At 27.3% G+C, this 19,009-nt stretch overlaps 4 protein-coding genes across 5 annotated transcripts; 2 read left to right on the forward strand and 2 right to left on the reverse strand.

Moving 5' to 3' along the window:
- Positions 1-680: 680 nt before the first annotated feature.
- Positions 681-4,624, forward strand: Bmcp (uncoupling protein Bmcp mitochondrial). 2 transcript variants are annotated; one of them, XM_072013146.1, is made up of 8 exons: positions 681-903; positions 1,004-1,088; positions 1,201-1,333; positions 1,440-1,719; positions 1,789-1,907; positions 3,021-3,081; positions 3,143-3,232; positions 3,309-4,624. In XM_072013146.1, exons 2-8 carry the CDS (start codon positions 1,016-1,018, stop codon positions 3,471-3,473), a joined length of 921 nt encoding a protein of 306 aa, XP_071869247.1. In that variant the 5' UTR covers positions 681-903; positions 1,004-1,015; the 3' UTR covers positions 3,474-4,624. The 2 variants fall into 2 exon arrangements, with proteins under 2 accessions (XP_071869247.1, XP_071869246.1); XM_072013145.1 differs by having other exon boundaries at positions 688-903; positions 1,186-1,333.
- LOC139992324 (protein FAN) lies at positions 4,074-8,717 on the reverse strand. Its single transcript, XM_072013062.1, has 16 exons — positions 8,434-8,717; positions 8,029-8,262; positions 7,757-7,955; positions 7,493-7,678; positions 7,357-7,428; positions 7,073-7,281; positions 6,842-7,004; positions 6,619-6,773; positions 6,194-6,372; positions 5,994-6,125; positions 5,724-5,927; positions 5,351-5,630; positions 5,054-5,284; positions 4,886-4,974; positions 4,568-4,819; positions 4,074-4,450 (listed from the first exon to the last, which is right to left on the reverse strand). Exons 1-16 carry the CDS (start codon positions 8,445-8,447, stop codon positions 4,353-4,355), a joined length of 2,697 nt encoding a protein of 898 aa, XP_071869163.1. The 5' UTR covers positions 8,448-8,717; the 3' UTR covers positions 4,074-4,352.
- A 170-nt stretch (positions 8,718-8,887) lies between these two features.
- Positions 8,888-12,587, forward strand: Usp5 (ubiquitin specific protease 5). The gene is made up of 13 exons (XM_072013077.1): positions 8,888-9,133; positions 9,214-9,339; positions 9,440-9,616; positions 9,692-9,798; positions 9,879-10,406; positions 10,598-10,669; positions 10,746-10,938; positions 11,041-11,193; positions 11,264-11,445; positions 11,523-11,908; positions 11,990-12,202; positions 12,279-12,388; positions 12,456-12,587. Exons 1-13 carry the CDS (start codon positions 9,038-9,040, stop codon positions 12,519-12,521), a joined length of 2,409 nt encoding a protein of 802 aa, XP_071869178.1. The 5' UTR covers positions 8,888-9,037; the 3' UTR covers positions 12,522-12,587.
- Myo31df (Unconventional myosin ID) lies at positions 12,420-18,857 on the reverse strand. The gene is made up of 15 exons (XM_072013059.1): positions 18,638-18,857; positions 17,517-17,623; positions 17,212-17,407; positions 16,879-17,098; positions 16,579-16,791; positions 16,301-16,504; positions 16,003-16,201; positions 15,771-15,940; positions 15,415-15,675; positions 15,102-15,346; positions 14,845-15,007; positions 14,435-14,767; positions 14,178-14,368; positions 13,855-14,103; positions 12,420-13,771 (listed from the first exon to the last, which is right to left on the reverse strand). Exons 1-15 carry the CDS (start codon positions 18,724-18,726, stop codon positions 13,564-13,566), a joined length of 3,048 nt encoding a protein of 1,015 aa, XP_071869160.1. The 5' UTR covers positions 18,727-18,857; the 3' UTR covers positions 12,420-13,563.
- Between the last annotated feature and the right edge of the window lie 152 nt (positions 18,858-19,009).

The following is a 19,009-nucleotide window of genomic DNA, read 5'->3' on the forward strand; positions in this document are numbered from 1 at the left end:
TTAGTTTGTATTAAAAAGCATATATCTTTCTTATTACTTTTATAACAGAACTATGTAATTTATATGTATCTTACGTGTTTAAATATAATTGAAGATAAAGTTCAATCGTCAGTGTCACAGTCATATAAATAGGTCTGAATTCTGGACACTCCTATGCCAAAAGCATAAAGGAAGTTACCCAAAAATTGAGTCGTGAAAAATTAACATGGTAAACAAGAACGGTCTCGTTCTGGCATGTGCAACACACGTGTGTGTGTGTATATATATATATAGATACCACAGCAGAGACATTCTACTCATCTCTATCTGCTTGCAAGAATGAGAATGCGTTGTCTCCCTTGTTGATTTTTCACGACTCAATTTTCGAACTGTTTGTACCTATATTTCGGTATATGAGCATTGAAACTTATTTATGCGATTGTCGGCTGTAACTATTGGCTGCCGAATAGTGACACTCTAATGAACAGACTATATATACTACATTCACAATGATTGGTTGTAGCTTTCAGTTCTAATTTACAGATTTTTTGAACACCTTCAAAAAATGAAGCAAGTCAATATATCTGTCGGCTAAGCAGACTTCCAATTAAAATAAAAATACTGATATAACAAATTAATTGTTATTATTGATTATTATTTTTACGTAAACTTCATGATATCGATGATATAGATACATACTGATTATACTGTTTGTGATTACAATAGTGACATTTTTAGAAGATTAGTGTTAAATAAAAAATCTTATATTAGTTTTATAAAGAAATATATGTACATGTGTTTTTTGTATTGTTTATTCGTATTTCTGTAAATGCAGTGTTAAAAAGTCGCTTGAAGTAATTTTAAAGTCAGTTAATCTTACTGGAATGCATTTATTTCATTAGCTTTTTAATCATTTTATACACGGTGTCGTTAATATTTTTAATATTAATATTTCAAAGCATATTATAAAATTTACAAATCAAATTTATTGTGTTAAAAGTAATTTATATCTATTAACCATAAGCTAAACGTTGTAATGGGAGAAAGTCAGTGGAATGATTGGAAACCTTTTATCTATGGGGGTTTAGCTTCGATTGTTGCAGAATTAGGTATGTGGTGTTATATTACAATAATTGTATTCTAAAAGATTATTTATCTATCAATAACTTATTTACTCATCGTTTTTATAAATATATTTCTGGTTAGGTACTTTTCCATTAGACACAACAAAAACACGTCTTCAAATCCAAGGACAAAAATTTGATCAAAAATATGCGCATCTAAAATATTCTGGTATGACAGATGCTTTATTTCAAATATCACAACAAGAAGGTTTTAAAGCTCTATATTCTGGGTAAAAAGAAGTTTGATTTATATACATACATATATATATTATTACAATATTTCATTTGACTACTAGATAGGATTATTTTATTAGTACTCATTTTTTTATTATACAGGATTAGTTCAGCTATTTTAAGGCAAGCTACTTATGGAACTATAAAATTCGGTACCTATTATTCTTTAAAAAAAGCAGCTATGGACAAGTGGAAAACAGATGATCTAGTTGTTATAAATGTTATATGTGCTGCATTAGCTGGTGCTATCTCAAGTGCTATAGCTAATCCAACTGATGTAGTTAAAGTTCGTATGCAAGTAACTGGAATTAACTCAAATTTAACATTGTTTGGTTGTTTTCAAGATGTATATCAACATGAAGGTATTTGCGGTTTATGGAGGGTACGTAAATTAATTAATATAAATTTTAACAATATTTACGTAATTTTATACACAAAAATTTATATGCAGGGTGTAGGACCTACTGCTCAAAGAGCAGCAATTATTGCAGCTGTAGAATTGCCTATATATGATTACAGTAAAAAAAAGTTTATGGTTCTATTGGGAGATAGTATTAGTAATCATTTTGTGTAAGTAAACTGTATCTATATATTTTATTTAATTTTATATTGTTCTTTGATATCATTATACAAATAGATGTATATTATTGTATTAAAAATAGTTTATTTGAAAACAAGTATAAATTGTGTATTAGTCTTTCTTTTAATATTAATACGTAAATAATAAATAAACCCTTATCCGGGCTAATTCTGTTTATCACAAAATATTTATCACACCATTATCATACTAACAAATGTTCAATAATGTTTTTAAAGCAAACATATTTCATGTGATCTTTTACAGTATGTGATGTCATGTGAGTATATCTAAACATATCTTGTTTATTTTATGTTACAATTTTTTAAATAATGTTTATAATTTTTAATATTAGTATTATTTATTATATCTCCTAAATTTTTCTATCCTATGACTTTGGTCATATACACATGATAAATGTGTATAACTAACAAACAAAATTTTCTGTATTTTAATTTTGATATTCATGTTTGTATTGTACAGTATAAATATTTTTCTCGGAGTAGCAGATAATGAATTAAATAACTCAAATAATTTCGATTTAGCAATATTAATAATATCTTTTATACTTATAGTTTTATACTTAATTAAAAAGGAAGTAACATTTTTCTAAAAGTGAAAAATTTTATTTCCAGGTTCTTTCACACTGTGGTGCACATGGGCACATTCAGTACGTGGACATTGAGATGACCACAGAGAATCGAAATGGAAGTTATGTTTAATATTTCTTGTTTGTATATAAATTGTTAAAACTGTTATCCAGATGTCTAATCATCTTGAATTGCATAATCAATCGTTTCACTTACCATTTCATGCAAATTTATTTACAGAATTATATACAAGGTTGAATACATAGTTTGCTTTTGTTTTCTTTATTTTCTTTATGTATATTTTTTCTATGTATTGAACATTTTATAGTAAGTTCTAAAATATACCATACAGATCTTTTTTACAAGTTATAATATTGTATATATCACATTGTATATTTGAATTTCAAGAGCCTGGATAAGGGTTGCTTTAATTTGGTAGAATGAAACAGGGCTTCAAAATTGCTATTGAATATACACATATATATATTCACATAAACATGTAATTATATATTTCAGGTCCAGTTTTATAGCTAGTATGGGAAGTGCAATAGCTTCTACTCCTATAGATGTTGTGCGTGTAAGTATAGTTAGTAAATATTTTATCATCTGTATTTTTTACTTAAATGAAATTGTTACAGACACGTTTAATGAATCAAAGAAGGATACCTACTGCAAGTGGCATGTTACCACCTCATATTTATAATGGTAGCATAGATTGCTTTGTACAGGTATATGGTTTAAAATATTATGTACATATGTTTTGTCCTTTTTAATAATATCATACAGATTTTATTTTTTTTGTAGACTTTTAAAAATGAAGGATTTTTAGCCTTATACAAAGGTTTTGTACCTACTTGGTTTAGAATGGGACCATGGAATATCATATTTTTTATAACATATGAACAGTTGAAACAATTAGGTGATTCAAATTTATCATTAAATAATGAATTGAATCACTCAAATAAATAGTAGTAAATAAAAGAAAATAAATAAAACAAACAAGTATGTGTATATGAATATATGAAAAATTAGTGGCAGTAATAGTAGATTACACAATTAACATTTGTATTACATAATTTATTTTTATGAAATGTTTATTTAAACATATGTGAAAAACTATACAGAAAGTATACCAAAATAAATAGAATTTATTTTCTTTAGCAATAATGAAATTACAATTATTAGTGAAAGCATTCGAAGTAATATGACATCATATGCTATATGAAGAATATAAAGTCATGAATATTGAACATTCAATTTACATATAATTCAAAACGCACATTATGTTCACATTTTGTAGATTAAGTTGCAAGTTTTTACTTTTTATTTACTTTTTTAGATTTATAAATGCAATTGCAAATTACTTTTATTATTTAATTAATTTTATGTTCTTTGTATTTAGATTTATGTTTTCATAAAAGAATAAGACTGAATGTTAGGAAATAAATTTATGAAATACATCCAAAGAACTTATAAAAACTATGTACTACATATCAGTATATATAAATTTATGTATAAAAATTTGTTGTAGACTCAAGTTTACAAAAAGAATATGTTAAAGAAACAGTATTTTAAATGTATGTATAATGTTTGTATTTGAGACTTTTTATAAACCGTTAGGAATGTGTAACAGTATGACATAAAATATGATGAAATATTATAATATGCAACAAATGTTAGACTTTCAACGAATATTACAACAATTTCAAATGAATACGGCATGTATGTATTAGATACAGCTTTTTCTGCTATATTATATTTACTAAGATGAAAAGTTTTGCTATAAACTGATAGTGAAATTTATAACTAAGGAATATTTCAGTCACATTGCAGATATTACAATATGAATTATACATTTTTACAATCCCATACGATTATCTTCCTGTCTTTTCCACCAGTTAAGACTATATTATTTTCTGTTGATACTGATAATGTATTAATTGGACCTAAAAAATGACTGTATTCTTAATTATCAGTAAAGTCATATGTAAATTAAATTTTAAGTATCGAATATTCCAATGTAAATACAAGGAATTAATTTATTAATATATAGAATACTGTACCATTATGGCAATGTATTTGTGTAATAAAAACTGCTCCTTGGCGGTTCCAAACATTAATATTACCATTACTATCTCCTATTAATAAAAAACTTCTGAACCATGTTAGTGTTAGAGGTTCGTATTCTATAGTTGTACGATAAATCTGAGTACTTGTATGAATATCAATTATATTTAGTATTTTATCCTCTGCACATGAAATTATGCTTTTTCCTTCTTGATCAAACACCATTGCATTTATTTTACAATTATGTGCTGTAGAAAAGGAAATAAAGTGAATATGCCTCTTAAAATCGAGAAGATAGTTATCATGAAATGTACCTTTTGCAGTAAATTGCAGATGATATGTATCCATATTCCATAAAAAAATTTCTCCATCTTCTGTGCCAGATACCAATAATGTTTCATCTCTATAAATATTCCACCAATAAAGATTTTTTAAACATACTATTTAATATTACTTGCAAACCATAAGAAAAGTAATGTTACCCTGATATATTGATGCAAGTTACTTTAGAATCATGATCTAGTTGTGCAATAAGGCACTCAGCTGGTTTAATTTTTGTCCCAGAAGAATAGCTTTTCCATACTTTTGCTGTACAATCCCATGAACCAGAGATAATAATCTTACGACTATCACTTAATGCTAAACAAGAAACAGCATCTTCATGTCCTTGTAGTATATCTATTACTCTACCAAATTCAATATCGTAAAATATCCTATAAAAAAAATTAATTAATAAAAGAGTGAAATACATATATGAAATATTTATTTAACATGCTTACAGTGAATTGTCCCAGGATCCAGCAACTAATATATTGCGATGAGAAGATGTATAATATGATACACAAGAGGAAAGTGGTAATGATGATAAAGATACATTACGTGTTAATTTTTTATTTTTTATACTATATAATTTAAGCATTCCATCTTGTCCAACTGATATTACTTCATTAATTTCTTCCTTATTCTGTATGATAATGCTACTTACACTTTCTTTATGAGATTGAAACATTATTAATTCATGTAATTCAAAAGTCTTTTCTATAGGATTTTCTTTATCTACTGAAAGAAATTATTTTTTATTACACATATTTATAATACATTTATATTTCATTAACTTTTAATTTATTTAAATTGAGACTATATATCATATACCTGTTTCACTTGCAGCTGATGCTGAAGTAGTTTTAATATGCAATTTATCCAGAGTAAGTATAGAACGTTTGGGGTGTGGTAAAGTAAAAATTTGTTTTGGTATTTGACCAAACTCCATAATTTGTATTTCCAAACCATGCCTATCATTAATATCTTTAATAGTGTCTAAGTTAACTGCTCCTTCATAGCATAAATAGAAAAATACTGAAATGCAGTATATTATAAAATAAATGTTATTTGTATGTCAACTTTCATAATTAAATAGTTTACCATTATTAGCTTTCTCTGCTTCAATTCCTCTTTGTTTATATCCAAAAATTAAATCAATCCAGTGATGAAGATTTTGAGAAACATAATCACTCTCTAACGCACTTCTTAATACTTGTACAAAATGAGCTGGTCCTAAAATTTGATAACTAATTCATATTAAACTACAAATAATTATTTCTTATGAATTAAAAAATACATACCGTTTGCCCATGGTGGTAACTGTACATCTCCTATTTTTGTTCCATCATGTCGATATCCAAAATCAATGCCGTAACTATTTATTAAAAAATCACCACCATTGTTTGTGTCATAAAATTCTGGGATCAGTTCTTTAAAGTCAGACATGTTCACCAAAACATTTTTCCAAACGTCAGCTACACTGTTAGGTGTTTTTGTTGGTAAGAGTGAAACAAAAAATCGATTCTGCAGAGTCGACAGAGTAATTATTTTTACAGTATAATAAGCAATTACCATAAAATTTTACCTTGTCTGTGCAACCAAAAATTTTATACACATACATTTATTATCACTACTAGAGTCAACAATATATATATTTCCTTAATGTTCATAAATTTAATACTTTCGAAAAATCATAGCAACATATATTTAAAAAAAAAACACATACCTATTAAACATTCTATCTGGATGATCAAATCTTCCATTTTGTAAACAAAGCATGTACTGAGGATATTTTCGTACTAAATAAAATAATACAAATCCTGGGGCACTGTAATGAGAACCATACAAAAATTTTGGTTCTGACATTTCCAAATATCGTTCCTAAAACATACTAACACCATTATCTCACTCCTGACATATATATTTTGCACATCAAAAAAGAAATACACCTTTAATCTTTCTAACCGATTTGGCTCAAGAGCTCCAATAGGCTTTGAAAGATCTCTATAAATACTAGGATCATTTAAATCCAATGTAGCAGATGTGTAATCTTGTAATACCCAAGGCATAACTGGATACTGAGTTAAATCATGAAAAGTTCTATCTGCCAAACTGAAAAATAATATTTAAGTTAAACTGTACAATTAAATATTTCAATTATTTATTAAAATAAAATTTACCTATTAATGTACAAGAGATAATCATAATTTGACAAAGAACCATTTTGCCACCTCATAGTCATTTGATCCTGAGGTACTCTTTCTAAAGAAACTGTAGGTTGGTTTAATAATTTTGTGTATAATTCATCCCTGTCATTTTGAGTTTTTAATGATATAAATAGATGTTCAACTTTATTTTCAGGCTGTCGTAACCACTTTATTTCAAGCCCCTATGTTTAAACCAATTTTAAAATATCTATATCAAACTACAATGATTAGACATTGATGTACAAAGCTATACTTACAATTTGGCTTAGAAGGAATCGTCGTTTATTAATATTAATAATATCATTCAGTTGTATTTTTAAAACTGGATGCTAAAATCATAAAATTATTCTTTTAATAACTTGCTTAAATTCATTGACATTATAAGATACATACTTGATCTAAATTATTATAAGGTTGAAAATAAATTCTTGAAGTTGTTAAAAGTATTCTTCCTGGATTTATAACAAGAGGCAATACTTTATTTGCTTGAGTTTCTAACACTACCTGCTCATATAAATCTCCTAACCATGATGTATCAAATGATACTCTAGATTGTCGAGAATGTACAATCGCCATAATCTACATAAGAATAATAATTTAGTAACATTATTTTAGAGACTTTAGTATAATAATATATATAATGATTTTAAAATATACCATTGCATTTTGTTCAGCTGTTGGCAAAGTAGCTGCTCTAAATAATTGTAGGATTTGTGGAAGACAATCATCTATTTTTGCATAATTAAAGTAAAAATGAAAAGTAGTATTTTGATGTATGAATTTATATGGTGCAAGTATATTTTTCTCCAACATTTTCACATACTGTTTGCATTGAACTATTAATATATTGCTACATCTTGTAAATAAAATAAAGATTGTTAATGCAAGAAAACTATTATAGTGGTATATTAAAAGTTAAAAATACAAACTTTTCTAGATCATTGTTGGATTGACATTGATCAATGGCTATAGTTTCTTTGAGTTGAATTTTAATTAAAGGCTGATTAATATCTTTATTTACAAATACTAAGGATTTTGAACAGAATTTTAATCTTCCATCTCTCCATGTTTGTTCTTCTGAAGTAGAATTATCAACAAGTTTCATTTGAACACTATAATCTTCAAAAAATATTTCTCCTGAATCCAAAAGGAGCATTGTAAACCTGACAGATTCATTTACAGTACATAGCATATTATTAAATAACTTAAAATTACAACTAATTTTACAACTAAACTTAATTATACTATTGCGTATAATTTTAAATTGATAAACCTAGAAATTAGTTATATTTTCATAAATAAGCACATACAATTAGAAAAAAAGATTAAATTACCTTTCTTTTTCCATTGTTGCAAAAGTAAATGCAAATTATAATAAGGATATATAATAAATGATACGCATAATTTGATTAAATACTTTTTATGCACAAAATTTACGTGATCATTTCCCAGTAAATAAAATATGAACTTTATTTTAGGTTAATGACAGTATGAATCATCACATACATATATAACATCTGTGTACCGTCTGCTCAAACAACTATTCACCGAAACAGCAAGGCTTGTTCTGTTTCATGCATTCTTGCAATATAAGTTTAAATCTATAAAAATTAAAAATTAGAAGAGACAAATAATTTCAGTTATTTAATCAAAAACTATAAACTACAATAATATATTTCTTTTTCATGGTGTTCTTTTAAGTGGCATGAGTCACTTAAAGATATTGTACTAAATTGAAATATGAAAATCGTGTGATTACCATTGAGCACCACTGGTTTTTAAAGAGAAACGAGAAGAGTCGAATATATTCCGGTTCCTTCTTCTCATTCCTCAAATCACGCATATCATCAATACGACGAGCCGGTGATCTTTAACTTGGTTATTTTTCAATTTGTTCGGACATTTTATTTTTTTTATGGTGATCACATTTTCTTTATAATGGAGGAATTGATGAAACATTTATCCAATATTAGGGTACCACAGAAAAATGATAAAATATATAAGGATGAGTGTGTTTATTCTTTTGATACTCCAGTAAGATGTCACGACGATCTTATAATTAGAGAAAATAATACAATGATAATGTAATTATTTTCATTGTTTTTTCTTTTAAGGATACTTCTACTGGTTTGTATGTTAATCTTACCACGTTCTTGGGATTAGGTCATGATTATGTACAACATTATTATCAATTAACAAAAAATCCTGTGTTTCTACATATTAAAAGAAAAAGAAAAGAGGTGAGTACTTTACTATATCTAAAAAAAAATCTTAAAAAATATGTTAGTACAAAATACGAATTGCTTATATATAACACAAAATATGTGTTAATATTTATAGATTCCTTCTAAACATCAAGGAGATGGCCCCGAAAAGAAAATTACTAGATTAGCAATAGGAACAACAGATGGATTTACACCAGATCAACAAAAATATACATACCATGAATCTTATCAAATTGTTATTCTACCAAATTTTATTGCAATACCATATCCAACAGACAATTTACCACAAAAAGTAAGTTTTACATAAAAAAAAAGGAATAAAAAGTAGGAACAATAAAAAATTACATAAAAAATTTGATGTATATAGGTAGAAGTTGCAATTAAATCTATATTAGAAGCAGAATCCGCAACAAAAGTAGCAGAAGTAGAAGCATTGGCTGGAACTTGGGATGGAGAAATAAAGGCAGTTTCAAAGTAAGAACAAAAGTTCAAGTATGTACTAATTTAAAAAATATTCTTTTTATCATTATTTTAAATAATTATCAAATTCTTAGACATGCAGCAAATCTTAAACAATTAGATAATGGGAAAAAGATACCACCTAGTGGATGGAAGTGTGAAAAATGTGATTTAACTCAAAATCTCTGGCTTAATTTAACTGATGGCAGTATTCTCTGTGGACGTAAATTTTATGATGGAACAGGAGGAAACGATCATGCAGTAGAACATTATACATTAACAGGTTACCCATTAGCAGTGAAATTAGGAACTATAACCAAAGAAGGAAAAGCAGATGTGTTTTCATATGATGAAGATGATATGGTGGAAGATCCAAATTTAGTAGCACATTTAGCTCATTGGGGTATTAATATTGCTCAAATGGAAAAAACTGATAAATCTATGATAGAGCTTGAATTAGATCTCAATCAAAGATTTGGTGAATGGGTTGCACTTCAAGAAGCAGCAAGTAAATTAACACCTTTGTATGGACCTGGATATACAGGACTTGCTAACTTAGGAAACTCTTGTTACTTAAACAGTGTAATGCAGATGTTATTCATGATTCCAGATTTTGTCAAAAGGTTTGCAACTTAATTTTAAATAAACAAATAGTACCGTGTAAAGCTTTTTATGTTGTATAGGAGAAAGGTTTAATCAGTACTATTACAATTATTTAATTAACGTTTTTATGTATTTATTTAATGTTTTAATGAAACATTAAATCCTTCTTTATAATAGAATCAGTGTTTAATAAGAGGAATTTGAATTTCAGATTTGTAGATGATGTACCAGAGATATTTCAGCAGAATTACACTGATCCAGCAAATGATTTTAATGTTCAAATGTAAGTTAAGAAAAAATAAAAATATGGCATACAAATTTACTTACCAATTTTAAGATACAAGAAATTAATATTATAGGACTAAGCTTGGAGTTGGTTTACTTTGTGGTAAATACTCAGTTCCTCCAGATACAAACAATGAACACGAATCACGTCAAGGTATTCCACCACGGATGTTTAAAACTTTAGTCGGCCGTGGACACGCCGGATTTTCTTCAAATCGACAGCAAGATGCGCAAGAATTCTTTCTTCACATCATAAATATCATAGATGTAATATTGTCACATTTTATATTTTTAATAGATATATAAAAATAATCTACTTCAGTTTTCATATGAAGTTACAATACTAATATCAGGAAATTGATCGCACAGCGTCACAGTCGTCATCAAACGAATCCTACTGATTGTTTTAAATTCCAAGTTGAAGAAAGGTATCAGTGTAGTCGGTCTAACAAAGTAAAGTACACTTATCGTACTGAATACTTACTACCACTTCCAATACCTGTAGAAACTGCCGTAAATAAGGTAAATAATTTATATAACTCATATATCTCAATTAAAAAATGTACATTTACTTAACATATATTGCATATAGGATGAAGTCGCAGCTTATGAAGCATTGAAAAGCGAAACTGAAGCAAAAGGACAAAAATTGGATACAAATGCGCTTGTCAGACCACGCATAAAACTATCATCTTGTTTGCAAACATTTATTCGGTCAGAGACAGTGGAGCAATTTTATAGTTCAGCTTTAAATGAAAAGACAACAGCGCAGAAGTAAGTTATGATGCATATAATGTTTTATTGTACATAATTAAATATAATATATATAATATAAGCGTACTCTTTTATAGAACGACTAGACTCTCTACTTTCCCGGATTATCTATTAATTCATTTAAAAAAGTTCACGATGAAAGAAGATTGGACACCAATGAAGTTAGATGTAGCAGTGGAAATGCCAGACATACTAAACTTAAGTTCTCTTCGAGGTTTTGGTTTGCAACCAACAGAAGAATTATTACCGGAAACAGTTGGTACCGAACCTCCGCCACTTGTTTATGATTCCGTGATATTGAATCAGTTGACAGATATGGGATTTCCACCAGAAGCCTGTGAAAGAGCTCTCTATTTTACGGAGAATCGTGGTTTAGAAGCAGCCACAAACTGGTTAATGGAACATATCGCGGATTCGGATTTTGCGGATCCGTTTGTACCACCCGGAATTGATGTTATACCAGGTAACTAATCCTTTTTTTTTCAAATTTCCCTATAAATGAATTTAATGACATTCATATTTGTTTTTGTTTATTCAATCTTAGAAAAAGATAAATTTATGGCAAATGAAGATGCTGTGGCTATGCTAATGGGAATGAGTTTCACAAGAGAACAAGCAACAAAAGCGCTTAAAGCGACTGATAACAATTTAGAACGCGCAGCAGATTGGATTTTTAGTCATCAAAATGAATTGGATGCTTTAGAAGTTGAAGACAAACCAAAACATTCCAAAGAAGTATTTAAAGACGGAATCGATCGTATGTTCGCTTTTCAGTATTTAATAATGCAAAGAATTACTCATATCGAAATAATTATTGTATTTTCATATTTTAGAATATAAATTAGTAGGATTTATATCACATATGGGTACATCGACAATGGTAGGACATTACGTGTGTCATCTTCTGAAAGATAATCGATGGGTAATATACAATGATGACAAAGTATGTATTGCAAGTATAAAATATATTCTAATATAGTAAATGCACTCATTTAAATCGTTTATTGCAGGTTGCATTATCTGAAAATCCACCAAAAGAATTAGGATATATATATCTATACCAACGCATTGATTAGATTACCTTATTATTTTGTATAAAAAATGTATTCTATTACACCAACAATAAAAAATATAATAAATAAAGAAATTCGTATCTTTTAACTTATGGAAAAACATTTTCAATTTAGAAACATTTTTTGTCGTACGTAAATGATTTATTATTTCTGCTTATGGTTATTTATATAATTGTATACATAAATAAAAATATGTAAAAATGTTAATTTATTTTTTAACAATGGCACCATTTTATGATGTGCTATATCGTATTACATCTTTTATCTCAACTCGTACAGCATTATTAAAACATAACATTAACATAATTAGAAAATTTTTAATGCAATAATTATGTGACAAATTTTTCATTGATATTTATTTTTTTATTATGCTATCTATTATTTATGCTTAATAGTGTTAAAATTTTGATTAATCTATATATTAGTTTTAACATACATATAAATTGTATTTTTTATAAATCTTATTAAATTTTCACATAATATATAAATATTCAACGATGGTGTAAAAATATATTTTCAAAAATATTTTAAGTAAAATGCCACATTGGTAAATATGTATTAAGACTACTGTACCAAAGAATGATACTTTTTTAAAGCAATACTGTGTTAATTCTCTTAAGACCTATGTATCATTTCAATTTAGAAATTTACAACTTATTCACATAAGTAATGCATTTAATTCTTACAATTTGAAATGCACTACTTTTAATGGATTTAATTTTGTACGTATTTACATAAAGGAGTTTTGTTAAACAATATAATAAAGTCTTTCCATTACTTATTTGATACAGTATTTGTATGATACTCGTAAAATACTCGCGTATTTGCACTAAAAATGCTTTATGTTACTATATTACTGTATTGTCACTTGTTTTTAACTTACGACCCTATTAATATTCCTAATATTATTTGTACATTAATAGATGTATGAATATATAAAAAGATATTTTCAAAAAATACTTTTGTAGTAACATTATTAGTATATATAATAATTTAACCTTAATATTTATGATAAAATATTAGAAAGGCAGTTGAAAGGATTATTTTAGTTAGCGGTTCTGAACCTTGTATTAGCACTTCCATCAATTATACCGACTGACGGCGGAATGACATATATGATATTTTCACCATCTTTTTTGAACGTTGGTTCATGAACTTCAGGATGTACTTCTACTCGTAATACTCTACTCTTATTTCCTAGCATACATTTAAATTTTACATCCACTGTAATTTGTAGATCAGCAGAACGTAATCTAGCATAAAATATAATATTTTAATATATATTCAAGCAGCGAAGCTTTGCATATAAAATTTTAAACAATAAATATGTACTCACTGATTATATTTATTACTTAAAATACCAACAAGTTCTCCAACTCTATCATCTTTAGCAATAATTGACATAATAAAATCATTTCCTCGATTTGAATGAATTGTTATAAGCTGATCTTTTCCAGGTGATACGCTTAAACCTGTTATTTCCGTTATTGGCATGCCTTTTTTCATATTTTTAAATTTAGAACTTTCAAGCTTGTATATTGCATGTTCAGTAACTACTAATACACGATCCTTTGGTTTATTAAATCTATAATTATAATTTACTTATAATAAAATTGATAAAATTCAGCATGTAATGTAACAGCAAACATTAATACAAACCTGTTGGTTTTTCTAATAAATGCACTAAATAAAACTGCTTTAAAATGATCAGTATTGCGAAGATTATTTATTGAAGAATTAAAAATATCACTTTGAGGATTTTCATCTGGTTTGGAAAGATAATTCCCCTCCCAACGTCTATCTTGTCCCCAATGAAGTCGCTTTGAACGCAAAACTACGCCCGCAGCCATCTGAGATTGCATTAATGTTAAAAATTGGAATTAAGAATTAGCTATCTTGATTGATGATATATATACCTTCAATCGTAGTTGAGGCCAATCCTCTCTAGGAATAAGTCTGAGAATCATCCATGCCCACCATCTTTCATACATCATTTTTAAAGCAAATATTATGTGTCTCACAGCAAAATTTTCACAGGGCCAAGTTAAATGTTTACCGTAATCCCGCATTGTTTTTGCATTTTGAAACATTTTTTCTAATTCCTTGATATAGGTGTACATTTTATATTTTTGATAATGTTTCATTATAACAAGGGCAGCTTTCATCTTTTTATACTTTTGACGGCATAAATATCCTCTCCATTGTTTTTGTAATAATATTACAATACCCGGGATCAAATCGCTACGTGCCTAAAAATAAATATGTTTTGAAGGATTAGTTTCAATATTTGCGTAATTTTAAATAGACAAAATTAAATAACGCTGACCTTTTCTAATGCAAAAAGTGTTTGTGGCGAACGAATAAATATTTTAGTATGTCCATATTTTACATCATTACTAAAACCTTTTTCATCCATTAAAGTACGTACACCATCTTTGTCACTACCACCTCTAAAATTTGGCCAAGTGTATTGAGATATCATCTTATACCTGATAAAGACAATTTCATTGGTAATATAATTTTAAAAATTTCGTTATGTAATAATCACATTACTTTTCTGCATATACATAAATAGACAGATACCGTTTTAAAAATGTGTCATATCGTTGACGATACACAAAACCTGCTCTTCTAACTAATACATTTTCTAGAAGACCTAAATATCGTGCTTGATGATTTACTCTTTCTTGATCAAATACAACTGGTGATTTAACTTCATTAGGTTTTATACACCTCACATAAAATGGTTCTTTGCTTGTTAGGTTCTTAACCAGAGCTATCATGGAATTACGGAAAAGAGTTCCAGCTGTTAAAGGCCTTTTTGTTGTCTAAAATAAAATATTATAACAATAAAGATAATGTAATACACAATTATGTAGTAAATGTATTTACATACTTTTAGAATATTTTGTGCACCTTCAGGCCACATTTTGCTAACTATTGGATTACTGCTTTTATAAAGTAAACGTTTAAAATCCTGAAATAACGTATCTTTATTTTTATCTAAAAAGCCATTAATATTATATATTACATCTCCAGCATAGTGTTTAATCTTAAATTGAATTTTATGTTGAAGTTCTTTATCCATTGGCTTCAATTGTCGAGAGGCATAATGTTTATGATCAAGTAATTTTTGATCCATAGCTTCTAGAAGCATCTAGAAATAATTTGTTATACAGAATAATCATAATCTTTGTAAGCATAGTATATAATAAATAATGAATATCAATATGATAAATTAAGAAAACTGACTTCATCTGTAACTTTGCCGACATTAAGGCAAGCTTCATCCATAATTGCTATCATTCCTTTATGAGGTTGCTCTACTAAGTCACAAATTATTTGATTATTGAAATAATCAATATTTTGCCATGCAATACCTTCCCTTTTATATTCTTCTTGTTCTTGTTTTAATACCAATTCTAAAATATTAAATGTCTATTTAATTTTTTCAATATAATAAGTTTATGTAAAATTTTCTTACCAATGAACAATTGTTGTAATTTTTCATTACAGTAATTAATACAGAATTGTTCAAAACTATTTACATCAAAAATTTCAAAACCATATATGTCAAGTACTCCAATTACTGTTCTATATCTTTTATAAGCTTCTGTATCATTTACATTAATTGCACTATTAACACGAGATACAATTTCAGTAAATAACCTTTCATATACAGCCTAAAACATAATTTAGTTTTTATTATTTAATAAAAATTTAAGTAATATTTACTTATTTTTTAAACATGGGAAACAAATAACTATAAAAGCAAATATTACCTTAGCAAAGGCATCTCTACCATATTCTGCCTCTGTTGAAGTATGAGTTTTTTGCATAACTTCTCCACCTGCTGCAATAACTCTTTGTGTAAGAGCTGTACTTAATTCCTGTACACTAATAGAAAATAAATTTGCTGTATCGTTTAAAGCAGTTCTATTTTCAATGAAAAGTTTATCGTCAATAAGTTTAAAAGTAATGTTGCCCTGCAAACCAAATTTCATATTAGAAATGAAATAGTAACTTTCTAATTTTCTTCATTATTTTAGTTACAACAAACCAAATGTAATATGCCAGCAATAATATTCCAGATCGTCTGCACTTCATTTTGAGTAAATCCAAGAGTAGACATAGCTGAAGTAACTGTTTTATAGTCACTTTTATCAGTTGCATTGGTTTTATTACAATTTCCAGCACAAACATAGAAATAAGCAGCTGGATCTCGTACTAGACGTAATTTATTTAACTCTGTTTCACTGGAACCATTTAATAACTGCAAATTTTAAGTAAACCGTTTTGCAAATACAATACTTTATGTGCAGTGAAGAAAAATAATATACAATGAAATTATTGTTAATACCTGGTAGAAACAATGAAAATTCCGTTCACCATTTTGCTGATATACAACTCTCGACTTTTCCAATAAATAGTTAGTAACATGACCACCAATTGGATCACCTTTAAAATTAAAATCTATATCCATGTATTTTCCAAACCGAGATGAATTATCATTTCTATTTGTTTTTGCATTTCCAAAAGCTTCCAGTATTGAATTAGATTGTATAAGAATATTTTTTACTCTGACAGATGAGAAAATATAATATTAGATGCTATAGATACAAAATTCTAAATACAAATGAAATGACTTCGGAAAATTTAACAATAACATACTATTCTTGAATAATCTATATACCTTTCTATTTCTTGTTGACCGCTTAAATTGGTAACTGCAGCAATATATTTCATAATAATTTTACTTGCTTCTGTTTTACCAGAACCAGATTCTCCACTAATTACAATACAAGTATCACGACGTTGTTGCTTCATTTCTCTGTGCACTGCATCAGCAATTGCAAAAATATGTGGTGGATTTTCAAATAATTCTCTATCTAAAATATAATTTTTAAAATTGTTCTTATATATTATCTGATAATTTTTAATTATTTTGTTTCGTCAACATGTGATTATGACGTTACTATGTGAAATATGATCTTTTACCTTTATATTTATTAATATAATCATTGTCATATATATTTACACTTCTGTATGGATTTATGCTGATACATACTTCTCCAATGTACGTATAAATTTTTCCACCATTGTATCTAAAATAAAATTGAATATAAGTAATATAAGTAAGAAAATAAATATAATTCAACAGAACTTTGATATGTATACGTGCTTAACTTGTTTTTATTTTTGAAAAATAAATTTTATCGTCTTATCAATTATCTTTTTATCATTAAACGCAACTAATGTTTTAGTTTATTTATTAAGTGTTATAATATAATCATATATTAAGGTTAAAAATTAAATACGTTTACTACGTATTCTACCTATTACGTATACAACAATTTACAATACAAACGTATACAATTCATTATACTAAGTTGCGTTATCTATTTTCGTTATCAATCGCGCGCTTAGAACTATACATTTTTTCGAATGACCTTTACTTTAAAGAATATATGTATTTATTTATAAACAGAATAAGTATCTCATTTTTAAATGAAATGTAATTAAATATGTGTTCTATACAAAGAATAAAAGAAATTGTACACATTTTTATTATCAAGAACAGTTAGTTAAGTATCATGTAAAGTTTAAGATACCAAAGAACCGAAGACGATGACTCATAGAATACGGAACAAGATAAGACTTAAATATTACTTATTATAAAACTAAATATCTTAAACATATATTAATAGCTTTCTATATAAAAATGTAAACACATTAAAATATGTATTATAATTAACGATTTTATATAAATATAAAAACGGAAAGAAATGCATAAATTCATAGTTATGGAAATAAAATCCATGTTCAGGAGTATATTATTATTTGAGGGTGATCTCAGTACAAAATTTTCGTGTATTCTATTATATCATGGGTATTATATATAGGTCAAGTTCAAATCCAAATAACGAAACCGAATTGCAACCACCTGCTATACGGTTAGCCACGCCCTCTTGGTGGATTATCTACGAAATACTAACACTATCGAACATAAACAGGACACCTGTCACGTTTTTTAAAGGAAAAGTAACTTGTATTCCTCAATCTCCCGCCAATTTCCTGATTTACCGCCTTATTCATCACTAGTCAAAACATGATCTTACCTAATTCGTAAATTTTCCACAATTTTTTCCAATGTGATTTCATCCAAAAGGACCAAATCTCCAATACCAATTTCCTCTTGTGTTGCCATTTTTTAAATAATAAATATATATGCTTGATTTATGGTTCCATATACGTCTAAATACAAATAACTTGTTCCTTGTGGAGTCCAGCTCCTTCAAACACAACGTCTTCGCCGCTAAGCGAATGACGACTGCGGTTAACTGAAACCTCTTTCACCCCTCCATAATCGTATAACTGCAGGAGCGTTGCTGCGATGTGCATTATCATTTACGTGGGTTTTTAATACAACATATTAAACATATTATTTTACAACTATATATTTAAGATATTATTATTGCAAATAATAAATA

Source organism: Bombus fervidus, chromosome 11, assembly GCF_041682495.2.
Source record: "Bombus fervidus isolate BK054 chromosome 11, iyBomFerv1, whole genome shotgun sequence".
NCBI lineage: Eukaryota > Metazoa > Arthropoda > Insecta > Hymenoptera > Apidae > Bombus > Bombus fervidus.

Coding starts and splice junctions, on each gene's coding strand:
- LOC139992324 (XM_072013062.1), bottom strand. Junction 6,373..6,618: donor CCAGATAGAATGTTTAATAG/GTATGTGTTTTT, acceptor AACACCTAACAG/TGTAGCTGACGTTTGGAAAA. Junction 4,975..5,053: donor ACTTGCATCAATATATCAGG/GTAACATTACTT, acceptor GAATATTTATAG/AGATGAAACATTATTGGTAT.
- Bmcp (XM_072013145.1), top strand. CDS start 1,016: ATGGGAGAAAGTCAGTGGAATGATTGGAAACCTTTTATCTATGGGGGT. Junction 1,720..1,788: donor GTATTTGCGGTTTATGGAGG/GTACGTAAATTA, acceptor ATTTATATGCAG/GGTGTAGGACCTACTGCTCA. Junction 3,082..3,142: donor CTCCTATAGATGTTGTGCGT/GTAAGTATAGTT, acceptor AAATTGTTACAG/ACACGTTTAATGAATCAAAG.
- Usp5 (XM_072013077.1), top strand. CDS start 9,038: ATGGAGGAATTGATGAAACATTTATCCAATATTAGGGTACCACAGAAA. Junction 10,939..11,040: donor ACATCATAAATATCATAGAT/GTAATATTGTCA, acceptor TTGATCGCACAG/CGTCACAGTCGTCATCAAAC. Junction 11,194..11,263: donor TAGAAACTGCCGTAAATAAG/GTAAATAATTTA, acceptor TATTGCATATAG/GATGAAGTCGCAGCTTATGA.
- Myo31df (XM_072013059.1), bottom strand. CDS start 18,726: ATGGCAACACAAGAGGAAATTGGTATTGGAGATTTGGTCCTTTTGGAT. Junction 16,792..16,878: donor ATTTTCATTGTTTCTACCAG/GTATTAACAATA, acceptor TAAAATTTGCAG/TTATTAAATGGTTCCAGTGA. Junction 14,104..14,177: donor TTTATTAGAAAAACCAACAG/GTTTGTATTAAT, acceptor TTATAATTATAG/ATTTAATAAACCAAAGGATC.